The 21,153-nt window shown below is 44.2% G+C and overlaps 1 protein-coding gene across 4 annotated transcripts in view; it reads right to left on the reverse strand.

The window, feature by feature from the left end:
* Positions 1 to 2,104: 2,104 nt before the first annotated feature.
* The window catches only part of SGK1 (serum/glucocorticoid regulated kinase 1), a 106,025-nt gene continuing 86,976 nt past the window's right edge, over positions 2,105 to 21,153 (reverse strand). Inside the window, exons 1-12 of one of the 4 annotated variants that reach the window (XM_006188460.3) lie at positions 10,219 to 10,556; positions 7,360 to 7,435; positions 6,845 to 6,920; positions 6,340 to 6,444; positions 6,153 to 6,236; positions 5,908 to 6,039; positions 5,525 to 5,637; positions 5,084 to 5,207; positions 4,549 to 4,644; positions 3,926 to 4,081; positions 3,732 to 3,821; positions 2,105 to 3,316 (exon numbers count right to left, since the gene is read on the reverse strand). In XM_006188460.3, the coding sequence (XP_006188522.1) occupies positions 3,149 to 3,316; positions 3,732 to 3,821; positions 3,926 to 4,081; positions 4,549 to 4,644; positions 5,084 to 5,207; positions 5,525 to 5,637; positions 5,908 to 6,039; positions 6,153 to 6,236; positions 6,340 to 6,444; positions 6,845 to 6,920; positions 7,360 to 7,435; positions 10,219 to 10,252 (1,254 nt within the window). In that variant the 5' untranslated portion in view covers positions 10,253 to 10,556 and the 3' untranslated portion in view covers positions 2,105 to 3,148. Of the gene's footprint in view, positions 3,317 to 3,731; positions 3,822 to 3,925; positions 4,082 to 4,548; positions 4,645 to 5,083; positions 5,208 to 5,524; positions 5,638 to 5,907; positions 6,040 to 6,152; positions 6,237 to 6,339; positions 6,445 to 6,844; positions 6,921 to 7,359; positions 7,436 to 7,577; positions 7,735 to 8,500; positions 8,817 to 10,218; positions 10,557 to 21,153 lie in introns of those variants that run through there. The other 3 variants (XM_006188458.3, XM_006188459.3, XM_006188457.2) reach the window with 3 other exon arrangements.

Here is a 21,153-nt window from a genome sequence, read left to right on the forward strand (position 1 = left end):
CTCACCCTCAGGGCCTGCATCCTGTTAGGCTCTCCAGAAGCAGAATTGGTTGGTAAGAGTCTTTGGCATCCCCCTGTAAAGCCTACTCTAGGCAGCCAAACCCACAGAGAGCCTCTGGGCTTCTGAGGTTCCCTTTACCCATAATTTACCACCTGCTTTGTACCATGAATGTGTGCCATGTCTCCCCAAGTAGATGGCAAATTCCCTAAAGAGTAGTATTTGACTTATCTCCATGGTAGCAGTGGTTTCAGAGTCCCATTTTAACTAGTGCAAATCTTAGCTGACTGCGTTCCTCCAGACCACATTTGAGCAGCTCCACAGATGAAGTATGGACAAGGGAATTGTCCCTTTGACCAACCATCCTGCTCAAATGAAGTTTCAAATGCTGCCGGGGATGTGCTCCACACCCCTAGATAAAAGATACCTCTGCACCTATGCTATTTGATGTCATAGTGTTTAGTAAATATTTGCCTTTTTTTTTTAATTGACCCTTGTTCTTTCTGGACTTCCGTATTCTCATCTTGTTCACTTCCCACCCACTTGTGTTTGACCTAAGCTCTTCCCATTTGAGTGTCAACACCTGGGATGCCTCTGGCTCATCAGCTCTCCACAGTGTAAATCAGATCATACCTACTAGATTGGCTAAAGCCATAAACCAAATTTCCACCCATAAAAAATTAAAAAGCTTTGTGATCTGTGACTAGCCCCTCTGAGTGATCTATAATTAGATGAGAGTCCCAGCTGCAAGACCTGTGTTCAGATAAAAATGTGATTTAAGCACTTGCTGTTCAAGGAGGAATTCATCACTGTTATTGATCATGAGAACGAGGGGGAAACATGAAGAAAGCCTCCCCGTCAGGGCTAGCCTCCGCCTTTACTAGGAAAGTTCGGACTTTGGACTTTCTTCATCACTCTAGTTGGTTTTGCTTTTGGGTTTGGTAGTGGATTTAATACGTAGCTAATCGCTGTACGGGTAGAGCAGTAACTGAAATGCAGAGCTTGATCTGGGGCTCACGTTCAGCAAGAAATCATCGACTTGAGGGAGAAGGACTAAGCGATCTCCAAACACCTGTTGAACCAGTCTTAGAAGCCTTGATGGGGAGGTGAGATCTAAGAGCCGTGATAAATGGGAGAATGATCACTACTTTCCCCAGGGAAACCTTTGTGCAAACTGAGAGGTCAGGGTAGAGAGAGTGCAGCTGGCTTAGAGGTTAAAGCAGCAGCAAGACCAAACACTGGAGGAGCCGGTGTGTGCTAGAAATTAGTTAAAGGCTTAGAAAAGTAAAAAAGTCCAAACAACTTGGATGCAAAATAATGATCTCTTAATATGCCACCTTCCCCTCTCTTACAAGAAATTTTCCAGTGGGACCCAGAGTCAGGTGGGCCCATGCAGTGCTGGGTACATACCAGCTCAAGAGGCTTCTGGTTCAAACCAGAGATGTGTGCCTTCAGGATCCTTCTCTAAGCTGACATTGGACCCAGCTCTGGTTACTCTCAGAAACCAGGAGTCCTGCCAGCTCAGTGTTTTTGGAGCAAAGCCATTTATGAAAAACATCCTCACCTTCTTCAGGGGCATTCTCCTATACCTGCAGATTATCTTGATGTCCATTTCAACAAGCTGCTTTTTTAAAAAAAATCTGCCTTGGGGGAGGGTATAGCTTAGTGGTAGAGTTCATGCCTAGTATGCATGAGGTCCTGGGTTCAATCCCAGTACCGCCATTAAAAAACAAATAAACCTAATTACCTCCCTGCTTCCACCAAAAAAAAAAAAAAAACTAACTAAAAATAAAAGTCTGCCTTTCTCATCAGACTCTGTAAGGGCAGAGATTTGCCCATGGCTGTCCTTGTGAGACAGGTAAATTGACAATGGTTTGTTCGGATGGATTTATGGATGATGACTGACGTCATAAAATGCTGCTAGAAGCCCCGAAGTGTAAACTGGCTCTGAGACCATCCTATTCTCTCCTGAGTCAGAAGCTGATGCTATTGGAGGAAGGAAGCCCATTGAGCTGGAACTGGCAACAGCCATTGCTCTGGTTTTAAGTTTCAAGTGAGTCTACTATTTTCCCCCTCAACTGAAATAGACAAAAATACACTAACACAATTTATGTAAATATTTTTCAAGGTTTTATTGCAAACCAAAGTTGGTTTATCACACACAAAAAAAGGTGTGTGGTGGTGGAGGGGGGAAGAATTGTACATATTATAACCATGTTAATTACAGTACATTAAAATGGTGGTTTACATTACAAATAAGCCTGTAAGTTTAAATATACTAGTGTTACAACCCAATGTACAGACTTCCTTTATACAATACATACAATTATCAGGAATGCAAAAAAAAAAAAAACCAAACACATAAATAATGCCCATTTTACAGGTGACATTTTAAACAATGAAAACACCAGGCTCTGACTGACAACTGGGGCATTGGTCCATAAAAACCCTTTCTAAAAATAGAAATATTTGTAGCAGCAATGCTTTCTTTAAGCATCTGGATACAAGTCATTGCAAGACCATTTTCAATAAATTTTAGTTATTAACTATATCTTACAAAAAAAAAAAACAGTCTACACATAAATTGATCTTCCAAATATGGAAGAAACAAACAATGTCCCACGTTGTAGTGTCCTGCAAGTGTCACATTGATGCTTAGAACTGAGTCCTTCTGTGAGCAAGCACACCACACTCATACAGCTGATCACACAGGAAGTCCACGAGGGGAAACAGAGAACAGAAACACTCGGCACTAGGAAAAGCTTTGGAGCTAACGCGATCTCATCAGAAAAGGCACATTTCATAAGATTCGTTATCACAGCCCAGACAGACCTTCAGAAGCTCCTTCTTAGAACAGCGCCCTCCTTCTAACGAGACCACTGCCTCTGTCTCGGGCGGCACGCTAATGCTCATTTCAGAGATAGCACCACATTGGAAGGAAGGAAAAACCTCATTAGCTCACTGAGGAGGATGTGCTTTTCGAAAAGCTTCCAGCAAACAGTGTGCAATAAGACTGCCAAGAGGTGCAAGCTTCCGGGGATGTGCAAATTCTCTTTTAAGATGTCCTGTCAGCGGGCGGCTCCGCCAAGAGGCTAACTAAAACGTTCCCAAAACACATGGAAAAATCCTCTGCAACCAACCCCAAGACTGTTCAGAGGAAAGAGTCCACAGGGGGCGCATAGGAAAAGCCCAGGAAGGCCTCGGCCGCCTCCTTGACACTGGCTGTGAGGAGGATGCTGTCGGGAGACCGGCCGATGGAGTTGGGGACCGGCTCTTCAGTGAACTCGGGGTCAAAGTGCCGTAGGTCACTGGGTCCACTCTGTCGAGGGAGAAAACACACTCGGTGTCAAGAATTCACTGTGCAGACAGGGCAGAAGTCCTGAGATCCCCAGGCCGGCTTTAAGTACTGGCGCTAAGTCTTCAGGGCACTACACGGAAGCCTCCCATCCCCCACCACTTCAGGTACAGAGTCCAAAGCCACACCACATTCACACTATGGGGCTCAGGCTTACTTTGGGCCTCTCGGTGCTTTAATTTATAAGTGTGTTGAAAAATCATGTGAGCTTTGTTGAAACAAAAGTTCTACTTTTTTTGTAGGTAAAATAGATAATGGTTTATGAATCAAATATCTGCCAATTTATTCCTGGAGGGCTACCCTTCCCCACCCCTCCCAACTCTGACTTAAAGAAATGCCCTTTGGGCCTCGCTACATCAGGAGAGAGAGAGCTACTCACCACATTTGGGTTAAAAGGGGGAGTAATCTTCTTATTAATGAGATCATCCCAGTTAATGAGGGAGAAGAAGACGTGATTCTTAATCTCCATCTGTTGAGGAAGAAACACGAGTTTAGACAGGCGACATTCAAGAAAGGCGGTGAGGTCTAGTGCTTGGCCCAGACAGCCCAGGAGAACAGGAACACATTACTCACAAAGTCATCCTTGGCACCCAGCCTCTTCGTCCTGTCCTTCTGCAGGAGGCCCTCTAGGACGTGTCTTGCAGAGTTTGTAATATTTGGCTTCAACTGGAGGGGCTTGTTCAGAATGTTGTCGTACATCTCAGCTGTGTTTCGGCTATAAAAGGGAGGCTGAAAGAAGGGGGAAGGCTACTTAATACTTAATTGGAAGTTCTGTAGAGAATCCATTACCGATTAAGTCTTAAACTGGAAACTGGATTGGACTAAGTCTTTCCCTTAATAGGTTTTCTTTGCCCTGGAGTTTTAAGTGTCTACTTTGCAACTCTTATCAGGGCGTAGATGCCAATAAGCCATGTTTTTCATTCTCACATAGGTTTAAGTGCGGCCCATATATAGTAAGCTGAATTTACATAAGAAAAATCCACCAGGGAGGTAAGCATTTACCCTAAGACACTTAGAGAATAACCTACAGACCTGTCTTATCAGCATTTGATAAGTTAACTGACAAAGGGCAAGACACAATGAACAGGTCTGCACTGGAGCCTGTGTCCCCAGATAAGCCTGGATTTGCAGACTGCATTCTAGGGAGCATACATCAACCAGGAGCAATACTCCACGGTCTTCCACGGGCTACTCACCAGGCCATAGAGCATCTCATATAAGACGGCCCCCAGGCACCACCAGTCCACGGTCCTGTCATAAGGCTGCTTATGAAGCACCTCAGGTGCAAGATACTGAAAGACAGACCAGGAAAAGAGAGAGTTTAGAGCCCCCGAAACCCGCAATCCCAAGACCAGGTGTGCACTTTGAAAGGGCTAAGAGACCTTGGGTCCACTCGGAGGATCTGTCTCTTTGGCTTACTTCCTGGTAAAACTGCTGGACTTTGAGACTGACTGGCCATGTATATGTTTAGGAAGCTATTGGGCATCCCACAGATCTTACTTGGGGATTTAGAAACCTTTTATGACATGGATCTTGCAAACAGCTAGTTTTAATTAAAGCAACATGAGGCCTTGGAATTTCTCATGCCTCAAGCAGCAAATGTATCTTACTTGCACTGAACTGGACTAAAAAATCTGCAGGAACCATTTACTCTTTCTGTAGTTAAATCACTTCTGCATTCTTTCTTCCTGGAGGAGGGGGCAGACCAGTCCAAATCAGGAGCACTCCTACCTCAGGGGTGCCGCAGAAAGTGGATGTTGTGCCATTGTGTTCAATGTTCTCCTTGCAGAGTCCGAAGTCAGTAAGGACAATGTGTCCCTGCGAATCTAGCAAAATATTTTCTGGTTTCAAGTCTCTGTAAAAAAAAATGGACAGACAGTCGTGTAAGTTAATTTCACCGCATAAGCGATCCTGTGTAAAGATCATTGCTAGGGGTATTAGAGGCATTCTACATTCAGTATGGTTGTGTTAGTGAAAATAAAAAGGGAGTCCTTGTTCTGTTAATCTATTCAGGATTAGGCACAATCCTAGTTGGCCAGTTTCCTAGTGGCATGGAGTCAAGGCAGCTCACATGCTGGTTTTAGGTGACCAAGTTGTGCCTGAACACAAATTATTTTAAGGCCCATCAAAGGCTACACCTGGGAAGGTAGCCTTAAGAGCTCTTCGGCTCACCTATAAACGATGTTCAGAGAGTGCAGGTAACCCAAGGCACTGGCTATTTCAGCAGCATAGAACCGGGCCCGTGGTTCCAGGAAGCAACGCTCCCTCTGGAGATGGTAGAACAACTGCGGGAGACAGAACGGAGTTAGCCTTGGTCACCAGAGCCTGAGCACAATGCACTGAATTAGTCTGGACACAGACAGCTAAAGAGAACAATTGCAGGAAGTGCCCTAAATAGTCTATTAACCATTTGAAAGCTGGCAGGTTAAAGGAAATGCTAATTCTGGTAACTTTTCCCCCTACTAAGTCTCTTTTAAAAACTTTCCTCTCAAATTAAAATGATGGAGACTGTGCACAGACGCGCAAGGATCGGGGCTCCCATCCCTTCTGCTCACCTCTCCACCATTAATGTAGTCGAGGACAAAGTACAATTTGTCAGCAGTCTGGAAAGAGAAGTGAAGGCCCACCAGGAAAGGGTGTTTCACATTCTTCAGTAGGACATTCCGCTCGGACATAATATGCTTTTCCTAGAAAAAGGACAATTAAGATTTAGTGGCAAATTTCAACTTGGCATCAAGATTCCAAGATAATGTCTATGCCTGTCTCCTCGCCAACCCCAACCAGCAGACACATCTCATACCTCCTTCTTTTTCAGGATTGCTTTCTTCTGTAAAACTTTGACTGCATAGAATGCTTCTTCTGCTTTGTGTCTTGCTAGAAGAACCTGCAATTTAAAGTATAAATCATTTTGCTATTCTCATCCAGGGAGAATGTGAAAAAAGTGTACGAAAGACTGTAAATAATGAGAGCATCAGAAGTAAAATTACCTTTCCAAAACTGCCCTTCCCAATCACTTTCAAGAAGTGAAAGTCAGATGGTTTAGCATGAGGATTGGATGATGGGCCAAGGTTGATTTGCTGAGAAGGACTTGGCTGGAAAATAAAATTTCTTTTAATATCCATGCTTCAAAGGAAGATATCGATAATAAAGTACAGTCAACGTAAAAGGTATTACATCTGCAGATAACTGAGGCAAGTCCCCATACATCTATAAGCACATTCAAAACTACTTTTCTTCCATACATGTCACTAATATTGCAAATGAGGGTATGGAAATTGTACACAATCAAGGTGCTGTTAAGTAGAAAGCACTGTTATAGAATATGCCTTTTAGATTACTCCACTGATTCAATATTTAAGTGATTATGTCACTTGTTATGCCATGAACTGAAGAGGCATTTTAGAAATGCTATTTTAATTCATCAGTGTAGGAGACTGGCTGACTCATTTACAAGATTCCACCACTGATGCATCATGAATAGAGAACACTTACCGGAGGAGAAGGGTTGGCATTCATAAGCTCAGGTTCCTGAGGCTGGGAGATTTTCAGAATGGACTGAACTTCAGGGCTGCAAAGAAAGGAACAATTTAGAATCTCCTAACTCGCCACAAGGGGGCAGACCAACACCAATAGTGAGTTACTGGCTTAACTTTTCCGGAGATTTCAGTGTTTAAGAACACCCAAAATCAATCACTCAGATAAAGAAAATACTAGTTAAAGAAAGTAATAAACCCAATTAAATACAGAGATAAGCGTTGTTTCTCATGGAGACTGGGGGTGAGTTAGGCACACGAAAACTTTATTTTGCATCTTTAGAACAAGCCAAATGAGCAAATTAACTTTAATGTTTTAAATGTTTCCAATAGTTAGAACTTAAAGAGAAAAGGGGTTCCCCATCCCCTGGAAGTCTTCGGCTTCCTGATCAATTTACAGATGAGAATGCGTCTGTGCTGCTGGTAGATGGAAATTTACTACTTTTTTATTTTCCCAAATCCCCCCGAACTTACTGTTTGCATGCATAGGAGTTATTGGCAATCTTCTGAATAAAGTCGTTCAGGCCCATCCTTCTCTGTTTCATGAAAGCTGTGAATTAGAGAGGAGAAATAAATGTCTAGACGGTTTTGTAACGTCCGACGACGCCGCAAACACTAATCTGATCCGGGACTTTCAAAAATTTCCACTCCGCGTAACCGAGAAAGAAGTCCAGTCGGACTCCTACACTCACCGATGAGAATTGCTACCATTCCCCTCATTCTGGAGTAAGTGAGGGTGTCCCTAGCCGCCTCGGTTTTCACCGTCATCGCCACAGACAGGGCGCAGGGAGTCGTTAGCGATGGGAGACCGGCTCTGCCAACTCTGCGCCGGGGCCGCGCCGCCGCCTTTATAAGCGTTGTGCGGCCGCGGGGGCGGATCCCACGCGACAATGAGGAAGCGGCTCGGCGCGGCCCCTCCCCCGGCCCCGCCCCCGGCCGCCGCGCGGCTCGGCTGGCGGCAAAGCGGCAGGCGGCGGACGGCTCCGCCCCTGGCGAGAGGGCCAGCCCGGGGCGGGGAGGGGGCGCGGGGACCTCCCGGGGAGGTCCGGGCGCGGGGCTGTTATCGGCCTCCCTCTGCTCCCGGGCCGGAGACAGGGAAACCGCAGGCAGAGGGGGCGGGGAGGGAGGGAGGGAGCGGCCGGGGTAATTTTCCACCTTTCTCATTTATTCCGCCCAGCGAGGGAAATCAGAGTCGCGGCAGATCAGGAAATCTGAGCGCTTTCTGCCCAGTGCGCGGCGGTCGGGGTGGCTGTGTGCCCACCGTGGTTTCTCAAACCCTCAGCTCGGATTCACTCGCGACCCCGGCGCAGACCCTGATCCTCTCCCCTAATTCATGCGGCAGCCTCCGCAGCCCTTGCCGGGTGGCCGCGCACCGCCAGCCGGAGTTATCTTTGGGGCACAGAGCGGCAGCGCCGGGGGAGGGTGGCCCCTGTTGTCCTTATCTTCGGGGTCAGCATGGAGCCAGGGCGCCCGGCCGATCCCCCGCTCCCGCCTCCCTCCAACCCCGGCCCCATTCCTCCATCCTCAGTACACCCCCAGCCCCTCTGGCGGGATCCCAGCAACGAGTGGGGAAGTAGGGGAGACAAGTCCCCGGCGTGCCAGCAGCGGCGCTTACCCAGTCCGGTCAGCAGGAAGGACTCGCTCCTTTTCTGCGCCTCGGCCCTCTTTTTGTGGCGGGGCCGGAGCAGGGACTCGAGCCGGGCCCTGGCCAGCGCGCCCTGCATCTCCCCCATGGGCAGCGGAGGCCCGGCGCGCAGCGGGCGAGGGCGACAAGAGAACACTGACGTTTCCTTGAAGGAGCCGCCGTGACTCAGGCCGGGCAAGATTTCCTGCCCCGAGTCCCAAAACAAACAAATGGCCCTTGTGCACGGCCGAGCCGCTTCCGAAAACGCCTTTTTTGTGCTTTCGGCCAAAGCCAAGCAAGACTGAAAAATCCCAGAACTTGGAAGAGGAGGAAGGAAGGAAAGAAAGAGGGAAGGGGGAGGGAGAGGTCAGGAATGTGGAGGGGAGGGGGCGGAAATAAAATTCGTCTCTGCACTAAAGGAAAAAAAAACTGCATTTCTCTATTTTTTTTTCCCCCTAAAGTAATCTTTGAGAACATTCTGTCCGTAGCGCATGTAATTTTTTTCCCTTGCATTTTTAATCCCTGCCATGCCAAGAACACGTGAAGAGGTGGCAAGTTAGGGGACCGACCTGGCTTGACCCCGGGGCGGTGCGGTGTCGACACTCCGGGCATCATCGACTCCGGAGGTTCCCTCTCCCGCTCCCCGACCTGAAAACTCCGCCGGGTCGCATCCCATTGTCTTCAGATCCCTTAGTCTGTGTTTTCCCTACCCTTCCTTGGGTTTATTTCAGGGCTGACCCAGGAGACTTAAAAGTTTTACCACTTTGCTCTTTCTCTCAAGTCCCAGATAAACTGACTCCTTAAATCCTGAGAGATTAGCCGGGTGCCTCCTCCGCTCCAGAAAGCAAAGCCAGGAGGAAAGCTCTGCAAAGTAGCGGTGCGGTGCCTGCCAGTAACCCGGCCGCTGGGAGATGCCTGGGAGCTGCAGTCTGATTGCCAGCTGGGCCAGGAGGGGAGAGAGCTGCAAGTTACTAAGATTTGCAGGGCCGGATACCTGGCGCTCGCTGGTGCTGTCTGCGGTGACTGCCCTGCCATGACCCGTTGCTGGCCCTGCCATTTTAAAGTTGCCTACTGGATCTGACACACTCCGAAATACCAGATGTCAAAACCAAGACTAGCATGTAAAGTTTTTTCTCTGGTTCTGGACAAGAACTTGTTTTGCACTCACAACCACCTCATTTGCCCCAATGCCATCTGTAGCCTCAACTGCTTCTTGGTTTGCTCAGTTACAACAGCCCCAAACTGGCATAAGAGAACACACATCCTCTCTCCTGGAGACTGGCTGGGAAATTTCCCACTCTTAAAAAAGCACTAAGGATTGCCTGAAACTGACACTTCAACCTAAAGCAATGTTGAGGAAACTCCAAATCACAGTAACTGGCCCATTTCTGCTTCCTCTTGCATGGGTTTTTCCTAGAATATGACTTTGTTATTGCCAGTGCCCCCTTAATCAACAAGCCTAGCCTAGCCCTGCTCCCACATGGTTCCTTCCCCTTTTGAGAGAGCAGATTTTTCAAAGGATGCCCAGAAACACCAATCTGCACCAAGATTTCTGCTTGTTCGGTTTTTAAACATCAAGAAATCTCCATCAGAGATCCTCCCCTACTCCCCATCTCCTGTCTCCTCCCCATGCCAAGCAACCCCCAATCCTCTGAAACATCTTTGTTTTACTCATTCCATCCAAATTATAGTAGTAAAAGCAGACAAACCTTTCAAAGGGGATTTTATAGCCTCCTCTTTCATTCTTCAAGTTGCCTAGGATATGAAGGTTGGGGATTCCTTTCTGGAGGCTGGAGGGAGAGGTTAGTTATGCTTGGAGCAGCCTCCCTGCTATGTGCCTGATAAGGTTGGAAACTGAGATGACAAGACAGCACGAGTCAGAGGCAGCTGTCCCAGCCCTGTTATGAACCCCACTTTATATGAAGGCAATTTACATACAGGAAGGGAGCAAGCTGCAAAGTTCAACACTGGGCCACTTATTCCCTTCATTGCAACATCACCCAGAAAATTACAGTCATCAGTGTCCTGGGTTTATTACACCCCCAGCAAGACACACAAGAAATGTAACTTGACTGATTATCATCACGGAAAAAATTCAAAACACATGCACAGGGTTCATTTTCTCAAAGAAGCTCTGCCGGCATTCCAGGAGGAACGTGGAATTTAAGTTAGAGGGCTCTAAGTGGAATAGAGAAGAGGCACAACCATATGATTTGTGGTTGGAACAGAAGAGGAACGTCTGATGTGCGCCCTCCTCCCCCTACCCTAATGTTCAGCAGTTGGAGACGGATGGTCTGCTAAACTTATCATTTAACGGAGGGAATCCAGTTGTTGAGACTAGCTTTTCTTCCAACCGGATACCTGATGGGTGGAGCAGGCGCCCCCTGTTCTGTCCAGGCAACCTACTAAGACTTCCGAACAGGAAGGTGACACATGGCGGCGGGTGGATGGGGTAGGGGGAAGTAGGCGGGGGAACTGTGTATGACCCGCTCCCGTTAACTCTGGACAGGCTTTAGGTTGTCCTGTGGCCGCTATTCAGACGCCTGATCGGTTCTTCCTTCCCGTCGCCAGCCTCTTTCTTTGGTCTAGATAATGCTCCCACCGGGAGGAATCCGGCCCCTTCCCTCTTACTCCCTGCTGGTGAAGGGACCGGAGTTGCGTCACAAGACTCTGCTTATAAATACAACCTAGAGGGCGCTCGCGTTCTCCGGGAGAACTGCTCCCAAATGCATGCTTTCCCCCACTTCTCTCCTGAGGTTTAATCAGTTCCAGGTAATTTCTCTACACCACCTTGTGCAAAGAAAATGTAAAGGCGGCTTGATATGAGATACGTTAATTACTCCTCCAAGCCAATCGTCTCATTTATGCCTTATACTGGGAAAATTGCAATCAAAACTTTCAAATGGGAATTAATCACCAAGTTGTAATGTTTGCACTGAAACAAAGCATTTTCCAATGCAAGTGTATTTTAATACGAAAATCATTTTCGATTTTCCACTTTATCTCTCCTTAATAATGAACTATAAATACAACAACCTGAAAGCTTTATTAAGGTATTATTCTTTCCATTTAAAGTAAAGATTTAGAAAACCAATTCCTGGTATTTCTCAACATATTAGGGGAAATACTTTGAAAAATATTTTTATAAGAACTTATCACCCCCTTGGACTACTTCTTTAATTAATGTGTCAGCTGTGTTAGTCTTCATTCCTTAGATACAATATCTTTTATTGATAACAGGGCAATATAATTATTTTGTATTGCTCAAAGTGTCATAAATCCTAGAGCAATCCTGTGCACAGTTTAGGTTCCCATGCTTATTGGTTAATGCATAGAAACTTGTTTCCCTGGAGCATCAACAAAAAAAGTGCATAGAAATGCCAGAAAATATAATTATTACTCCAGAGAGCAAAGAAATGGATCAGTTTTTGTTGGAGGTTGACACCAAGTGCATGTCTTTTTTCCAGTATTCATCAAATAGAAAATGGTGATGACAAACGAGCTTATTCAGCATAGCTATTATAGATAAGTAACTAGCAATGGTGGTTAAATAAATGTCTATTTATAGAACACAGGTTCTATAGTGATTATTACCTTCGTATTCATAATTGTCAAAATTGACATGCACAAAGGAGTTAGGAATGTGATACAGTAGATAAGTAAGAGAACTCATTATCTAGAATAATGGTATTAAGAGTTATTAAAACCCACAAAACTACATGCTTTACTTATACAGATCTTATTCTTTTTTTCCCCAAGACAATCGTTTTGAATAAACATGACTATACACTGTAAAAACTTTGGAATAGGGTTTTGTTAAATAATGTACATGTAGCTGTCTGGTCTGGAGACCTTAGGTTGTTTTCTCTAACAACATTTTTTAATGATTAAGGATTAAGCAATTATTGTTATTTTTCTTCTGGGTTGGACGGATGATAGGCAAAATCGTGAGGTATCAAAGCTTGCTTTTAGGATCAGATTTCTCTCCTTCAAGTAACATTTCTTTGTCCCTGAAGTTGACTCCTATGCCTCTCCCACTCCCCCCTCCACCATGGCAGTGACATACTCTGTGGTCCCTCAAATGCTGAAATATTGCCTCCTATCTCTCTTCCCAGTAATGCTGACTGACTCAAAACCCAGCTCTCAGCTAATTACCGTAGGAGATGTTGGACCAATCCATCCTTCATTCTGTCCTTCCTTCTTTCCTTCCTCCCTCTTTCCCTCCTTTTCCACTATTTATTAATTTGTGCAAGCATTTAACACGCTTTCATTAGGTAAGCACAAATATTAAGATCAAGGGACACAGATGAGTAATCCAGTTATCTGACTTCACAGAAGTACTCATTCTAAGTGGGGAAACACACATGTACATTATAATCCAGCACGAGGAGTGTTAAAGGCCTGAGCCATCTGCCATGGAACAACAGAGAGGAATTTTCTACTGGGGAGAGGCAGCCGATGTGGTATTATTGAGGAAAGTCTCCACAAAGAAATAATATTTGGTCTGATCCTGGAAAGACGAGCTAGGTACAGAAGAGGAAAGGCATTGTAGGCAGAGGAAATAGCATGAGCACCAAACTTTAACGTGCTATGTAGCATCTCTGGAATAATTTGGAAATATGGTCCTGACTGGGACTTTACAGGCAAGCAAATGTATATGGCCCTCTTGCTGCTGCTGCTGAAGGCAGCACTTTCAAGTGAAATGAAAAAGATCTTAGCTGGCACAAATCTGCCCCCCCCCCACTGCCTGTCCATCTCCCCCCAGTAAATATGGAATTGATAATGCCTTGCAGGGAAGGGTATAGCTCAGTGGTAGAGTGCGTGCTTAGCATGCACAAGGTCCTGGGTTCAATCCCCAGTACCTCCATTAAAAATAATAATAATAAAATAAAAAAACCTAATCCTCTCCCCTCCACCAAATAATGTCTTAAAAAATATACCCATTTGAAGGACTGCTGATTACTATCCTGCATTGGCATCTCCATGTCTGACATAGCTCTAGGCATGGTGGAATTCATTCATCCATTCATCCAGAGGTTCTTCTAGAACTATGCATCAAAGATTGTATGAGATGCAAGAGACAGTGGTAAAAATGACCTTGCATAGTGAGGGGACAGGTGGGGGAATTACCCACAAAGGTGAATTGAACCTTCTTGTGAAGAGATCTAAAAGCCACCCAGGAAAATCCCTTTCAAAAAGGGAAATGTTCCAATATATTTTGAAAAGTTAATTCAAAATAAAATGTGATTGATCATTTAACTGTTACTCCTTCGAAGGACATTTGCTTTTTTTTTTATACTAGCCTTATCTCATTAAAAAATGAACAAATTTGCATACACAAACATATAAGGAAGTGTTGGAAGTTGGAATGAGGGCATTTATGTATGGATGGAAGATGAGTGAAAGTTCAGACAAGCGTGGTTATAATCTAGCACAGGGATTAGCGATCTGTCAGAGGTGATAACACCAATGTTCTCTGCCCATCCTTTCTAGAAAGTCGGACCACAAGAAAGTTGGGGGAGGGGGATAGTTTTATAGTAACTTTTGGACTTCAATCAGGGGATAAATTAAAGGAGGGAGGCCAGTGGTAGCTCTGGACATGGCCGGAATAGAAATCCAGAGAGCAACAAGCCAGTGGGTCTGTGCTGGGCTGAAAGCTCACCTTCTCTGTAACGCTGTCAACATCTGATGTAGCGTAATCCAACGAACAAGAAATAAAAACACAAAATAACTGTCGATGAGAATACACTGTGAGTTCTGTGGGTGAGGCACAGAACTTATTCAACAGCTTTATAGTTGGCTCTCAGGATGGCCCTGGAAAATGACATCCAAGGAAATTTCTACATGATTATGAAAAATAATTCAAGAACAAGTTGGAAAATTTTTGAAGTCAAAATTCAATACTATCTGTGACTTTCTAAACACAAAAAGACCATGGCTTTCCCTGAAGTCTTACGTATTACTGACGTTGCTTTATTATTAGGCATTTTTGGGTAGGCATTTGTTTACTGCTAGGCATTTCCATCTTAAAAGGCCTTTGTTGATTGAAAAATTAATTTGCAGTGATAAAATGTCAGGCACTGTGGTGAGGATCAGGCCAGAGGGCTTCGGGCTTCAGGGCCTCTCGACTTACTCTGTCCAGAGTGACCCCACGTCTGCACCTGCGTCCCCTGCGTGTCCTGCAGCCCAGCCTCAGAGTTCAGGCAGCACAGGGCTTGGAATTTCTTTGCAGGGCGAGCCCTTCTTGGGGCACACATATTAAAGTTGTAACCGACACGAAGACAGTATAAAGGGCTCCCTTGCACCCCAACTTTACTTACAAAGTGCTGATAGTAAATAAAAAGCCTGGATTTCTGGCAGACATCTTTTGCTAAACTAAAGTGAAACTCAAAAGGTGAAGCTTTCATTTGCTCAGGGTGAATCCCTCCCTCATTTTTTGTTTTCAAACCAATCCTTTAATAAACAAAATTAGTCCATCTGAAACTCCCCAGTAGCTAAGGTGCTAGTCTTGGATGGGTTAGCGGCCATTTCTGACCCTATAATCAGTCTAGCAAGAAGCAACAGAAGGTCGGGCCACCGCTACGGACTGTTTCCTGTAAACCCTGCCTACACATTCTAGCAATGTAGTAAGAAAAATGTGACAGTAACTAGCAGCGGGAAAACCAGGAGGGACGAGATGGCTGGCAGAAGGTGGACCAGCATCATTTTACTGTAAAGAATTTAGTGAGCTTGCTTTTGATTTCAACCCTGAATGTAAGCTTCATAAATTCTGATGTCACCTCCTATAGCAAGCTCAGGAGTGTCAGTCACATGATGAGGAAAGGAATCTTTGCAGAACCCTTAAGTCGGCTACAATTGAGGCTCTTCACTTGTGAGACCTTAGACAGGGTTTCTCTAAATCTTTCTCTCTCTCTCTTTGTTTTTAATGGAGGTACTGGGGATTGAACCCAGGGCTTCATGCATGCTAAGCATGTGCTCTACCACTGAGCTGTACCCAACCCCCAAATCTTCATCTCTTAATCTGTACAATGAGCATACTAATACTTAATATAAATTGAGAAAAGTAACAAATAAAGAATTTAGTTAAGTGCCTTGCTCAACTTGGAATCTCACATAGAAAACATGACGTGTCTGTGTTCCTTAACCCCCACCCCACGTGTATCACAGCCTCAAACAGAACACATTGTATAACACAAAGGGCTCCAAGAAATCAAAATAGGAATGGTTATGTGCTGTGTTTAAAAAATAGAAACAGTATGGGTCACTTAATCTGCTGGGTCAAGTTTAGGCCAATTGGATGGAAATTCTTATAAAGGCCTGAAACGGTGATCTTTTTTGGTTTTCAAACTCCCTCCTCCTCCCTTGGTCTCCACATAGACAATGTTCCAGAAGACGCAGTATCAAAGAGCTGAATGCCATGATAACGGAGTAAATGCTTATTTACTAAGTGTTTGAAGTAAAAGCTAAAGTTTAAGGTGAAGAAGTAGAGAGTAAGCCAAAAGCTAAACCAAAGGAGTTTTTCATTGCTCAAGGTAGATGGGAAATACTGGAATGTAAACAGGGCCCATTGAGAGGGTAGAGTCATTGAAAGCAGGTCAGAGAAGGCCAGTTAGCACAGAAGGCACGTCTTCTAGGTCATTTAGCTTGTCCTCCAGTTAAGGAAAGAGATACAAGCTCCAACGGATGGTGGCCTGTTATTTTTAATCCTTCCGTCCTCCGTGGAGTGCCTCTTTTGTGCCAGGCACCGTGCTAAGTCACGAATCTAACAAGGCTGCCCAAGGTGGGCAGAGTTGCCATTCTCAGGGAGGGCAGGGCCTATATTTATTCTGTCAAATCGAACAGCGCTCCCCCAAAAGCAAAGGCAGGCTTACAGATATTTCTACTTTCCCAAAGGCCCAGCTATGCCGTCACGCCATTAAAATCCAGACTTGAGTATGTTGGTGAACCATTTAGAATATTCACTTTCTCAAGTGAATGTGCTGGAAGTTCTCCTGTAGCTCTGATACCGCACAGTTCTGAGATAGCTGGGGAAAGGTCATCTACAAAGACACTTGGGAAGGCCCAGAGCCACCTCAGGGGACTTCCTGCAAAAACGCTCTGCCCCCAGCTCATCCTTTCCATGCTTTCACCCTTCTCCATTGTCAGGGATTTGGGGGCTGTTAGTTTTTGAAATCTCAGGTCCCTCTCTAGACTTCGAGTTCATTGAAGACCAGACAACACGAACAGTTCACGTTTCTCTTCTGCCTGACAATCTCCCACCAGATCACTCTTCAACTCCCTTTCTTTCCACTCTCCCCTCCCCCTCCCCTCGGCTCCCTGTTCCTTCTGCAGCCAAACCTGGGGCTGACTCAGATGATTCTGTGCTGTAGCCTCCACCTGGAATGCTTCCCCCTGGTGCTCACGTGGTTGGATCCTTCTTGCCATCCAGCTCTCAGAGAAAACATCGCTGTTTCAATTACCTGCATATTGTTTCATTATCTGACTTTTTTGGTACTTGTGGTTGTCTCTCCCAACTAAAAAGTAGTCTCTATCTGTCTCATTCTCCAGAGTATACCTGGTGCCTCGCAGAGTGCCTGACCCCTTAGGAAGTGCTTAATAAAAAAGGTTTAATAATATGCCCCTGATATATTGTTGGGCACATGAATTGTTCTCAACCAAATTTAGTTTTCCTCTTGTCAGCAAATAATCAAGGGTACATTTCCAAACAGCCATGTGACACCTCACTATAAAAAGCAAAACAAAATCAAGCCAAACCCCAAAACCTTTAGCTTTAACTATTTCATTACATATCACATATTAATGCTTCTCAGTTACTTCAAAAAAACAGAAGGGCTAAATTTTATAAATGAAGTACTATGAAGGTATTGAAAACAAGGCTTTTGGGCCAATAGGATCATTAAATGATTATACTGAATAACCATGTTTCAAAAAACTCAAGGAGATGCTCTTTTCTACAGACAACATTCAATGGATACTTTGTCAGGTTCAGAGTATCAAGCCACTGGGAGGGCGGCCATCTCAGTTTTCACCTGCCCAGCTTGGGAAAACATCAGTTTAGCCTCTTGTTTCCAAGACCAGAGATGAATCTTCCAAAGAGTTAGAAAAATGTAGCTTCTTTTTTCTTTTGTTACATTGCCCCTCGAAGTCTCCTTTGCCCCCAAATTCTTTACTGTCTATAAAGACAGAATTTAAAAATGAGAATCCCATTTACTTCTGTTTGGAGCTGCAGGCCCTCTGACCTGTTCCCATTATGAACCTCCCCCGTTTTGTAGGTGCTGCACTGCTCATAGTCATGAGACACTGGCAATTAACGAAGGAGAACCATTCTTTCCTTAGAATTTAAAGAAAGAGATAACAAGCTGTCTCTCTAAGAGTATCATAATCAGGAAGACTGCCTGGTACTCTCAAAGCCTCTTCCTGGCATTCTGTGACTGCCTCGCATCATCTTGAAAAGTAGAGGTACCCTCAGTAGATGGTGGTAGCAAAATGTCATGCTGGATTCGTAGATATGTAGAAATAAAGGGAGGGAAGACCCTCTTCATTAACGATACCACCTGGATTTGGTTTCTAGAAAAGAATGTTGTCTTAACCTGTTTGACTTACATTATTCAGTCAATTTTCCCCAAGAGCTTCAGGACTCTTGTCCAGCCTGAGGACACAGGGAGTAACACAGCCACCTCACAGAATCTTTCCTTCATGTCCTGCAATCATAAAGTTCTTCCACAACTTTCATATTGCCAGAAAGCATGAATGAACTTTTAATTCTAAACCCTTCTACTTTATATCTTTTAAAAATATCCTTCTCCCCATTGTGATAAGGTCTTGATAAAAGGGCCCCTATTATGCAGTGCCACCTTGGACAAAGGAGTTTTACAGCTGTCGCAGAAAGACTGTTAGGTTGCCAGAAGTGGCAAGAGCCATAGTCTGTGGGCAAGTGGGGCAAATGCTTAGTACCAAGTTGGTGGGTAATTGTATTCTCATCCTCTGTGATTATATACACGTACATGTGGATTAGTCCTCCAGAGAAAGTTCTCTAGAGCAAGGGAATTGAGAGAGAGAGAGAGATTTTAAGTAATTGGTTCATGGTCTTATGGAAGCTGTCAAGTCCAAAATCTGGGGGGTGGGCTCGGGTAGGGTGGTGTGGTCAGCAGGCTGGAGACGCAGGGAAGCACTGTTGCAGTTCAAGCCTGAAGGCCATTTACTAGCAGCAGAATTCCTTCTTACTTGGGTGGGGGTTGGGGGGTGGGGGGAGGGTCAGGTTTTGCTCTATTAAGGCTTTCAACTGATTGGATGAGGCCCACCCACATTCTGGGTGACAACCTGCTTTACTCAAAGCCCACTTATGTAAATGCTGATGTCCCACAAAAAAACACTCTCACAGAAACATCTAGAATACTGTTTGACCAAATATCTGGGGACTATGGCCCAGCCAAATTGATGAATAAAATGAACGATCACAAGCCCACCCTTTGTCAACTTGGACCCAAATGCATCTCCTTAAATCACACTTCATCTCCATGAAAGGACAGTGACAAGGTCATATTTCTATCTAACATGATACAACTATCCTGCAGACCAACAAAAACCTACTAACCCTTGCCTAGAAGAGGATGCAAAGTCCTTGTCAGATGTTTACTGTTCTTCTTGTCCATTAATTGGTATTATAATCACACGTCTGGCCAGTTCTCCTTACAAGTAAATTGAACAACCAGGTGCACTGCTTTTAAATTCTGCCCACAGAGAGGATTCTCCCTCACTGGTGGCCTCCAGCTATGTCCCAGAAAGGGGCTGTGGTATTGCAGCTGTCCACTTCTGTGATCGTATCAGTAACTCAGTGGTGTCATCCATCACATGAGGGTATGACACACGAGCTTCCTCTCACACAGGGATATGAAAGTGCAATAATCCACAGACTTGATACTAACCCCTTGGATTTTTATTCCCTGGAGATTCCACATCTCCAGTTACTTTTTTCTTGGTGCTTAGTAGATTTGAGCATGTTTCATTATTTTTAGAACATTGCTGGCCAGCTTTCCTATTTGGGTACTATTGTTTTCTAGTCCTCCCACTCTCTTTTTAGCTAATAATTCACAACATTCTTTGTAACCCTATGAACACTGGGTACTGCATCAGTTTACCAAGCAAAGAAAGATTACTGTGATGCTCCAACTACACTATAGGACCGTCCACTTCATATATTGGAAATATTGAGTGAAAGTATGGAAGGCATTGTCGTGGCATTAGACAATTTTTTGTGGGCAATTCAGAGGGTCACCTATATTTTACACGGTAGCATCACAACTTGACAGTGGGAAGGAGCCAGCCACCCCATATGTCAGGCAGCTTAGGCTTTCTGATGCCTAAAAAGGCCTTGAAAAAACATGACATCTTGACATCTGTTACTCGGGGAGGCGTTGATTGAGCCTCTGTAATTGGCTACTCCTAGAATTTCAGGAGCTAGAGCAGGAACCCCATCTTCATCCCAGTTTTTCTTGAAGTTTTGAAGCTCATCCCCAACTCTGAAGACCACCAATAACCTCGTTGGTCTCATCACCACTAGCAACGATTCCCTCAGCTGAGCAGGGATTTTAGGAATCTATGCATATATTTACACCTTTTTAGTAATTTGAGACATTAAAGAGAAGGATTATTTTGTGCAAATATCTTTCCTCACTTTGAACATATGCCTTGCTTATAATTGATGTTCAGTAAACATTGGATGGATTTGATGAATAAATCTCCCTGTAGGGCCCACCATAATTTCTCTTACGTATCTTTATTTCTCACCTTTAAAACCCTAAGATGAATATTCAAAGCCTCAATCCTTCGCTCAGGTGACACATTTCTGTGGAAGACGTTTAGCCTAGACTAGTTAACATGAATAAATTCATTTTTGTTTTTATTATTACATCCATGATCAGAGCTTCCATGATTAGCTGTTATAGCCTAGTTATGTAAGAGCACATGGTTATCCCATCAGATTCTTTTGATAGTTCTATTTGTTTCTGAACTGGGATTATAGACTCTTTAACAAGATTAGTTGTCAACAAAAAAACCTGATGGTTAAACTAGGAGTTTCAGATATATTAACTACCTTTCTGTTATTTATTTTTCTATTTTGTCTCATAATCACCACTTCACAAAAGATATAAATGACATCTAAAAGAATGAAAATAAGCTTTTTTTTAAAGACCACAAGAAAATTACACAGAAGAAATTAAACAGATGTGAGCAAAAGAAGGAATCATGAATAAGACCTCCCTCTCTACACTAAATAAATACGGTCACTTAAAGAAGTTACTATAATGTTCTTTGTTTGTAAAACTTTCTGCTTAAAACTGTATCGTACTCTATACACATTTAGAGCAAATGAATATTCCAAACAGATAAGACTATTACTATCATTAGAATCTACAATGCTTCCATTTCACAATTCATAAAATATTGTTTAAAAATCTAGAGCTTTAGAACGCAAACATAGATCATCGTGGTAGAACTATTGGAAATTCATTCTTCAAATCATGCTGTTTAAATACCTTTTTCGGTACCAACATAAATCCAGCTTGGCAAGTTCTGTGTAATAAGCCTTGACTTCACCTTTTAAAGTAAAAGCATTTTCTCTTTACCACCTTGTAAATACTGTG

The sequence above is a fragment of the Camelus ferus genome, chromosome 8 (genome assembly GCF_009834535.1).
Source record: "Camelus ferus isolate YT-003-E chromosome 8, BCGSAC_Cfer_1.0, whole genome shotgun sequence".
In the NCBI taxonomy this organism is placed as follows: Eukaryota; Metazoa; Chordata; class Mammalia; order Artiodactyla; family Camelidae; genus Camelus; species Camelus ferus.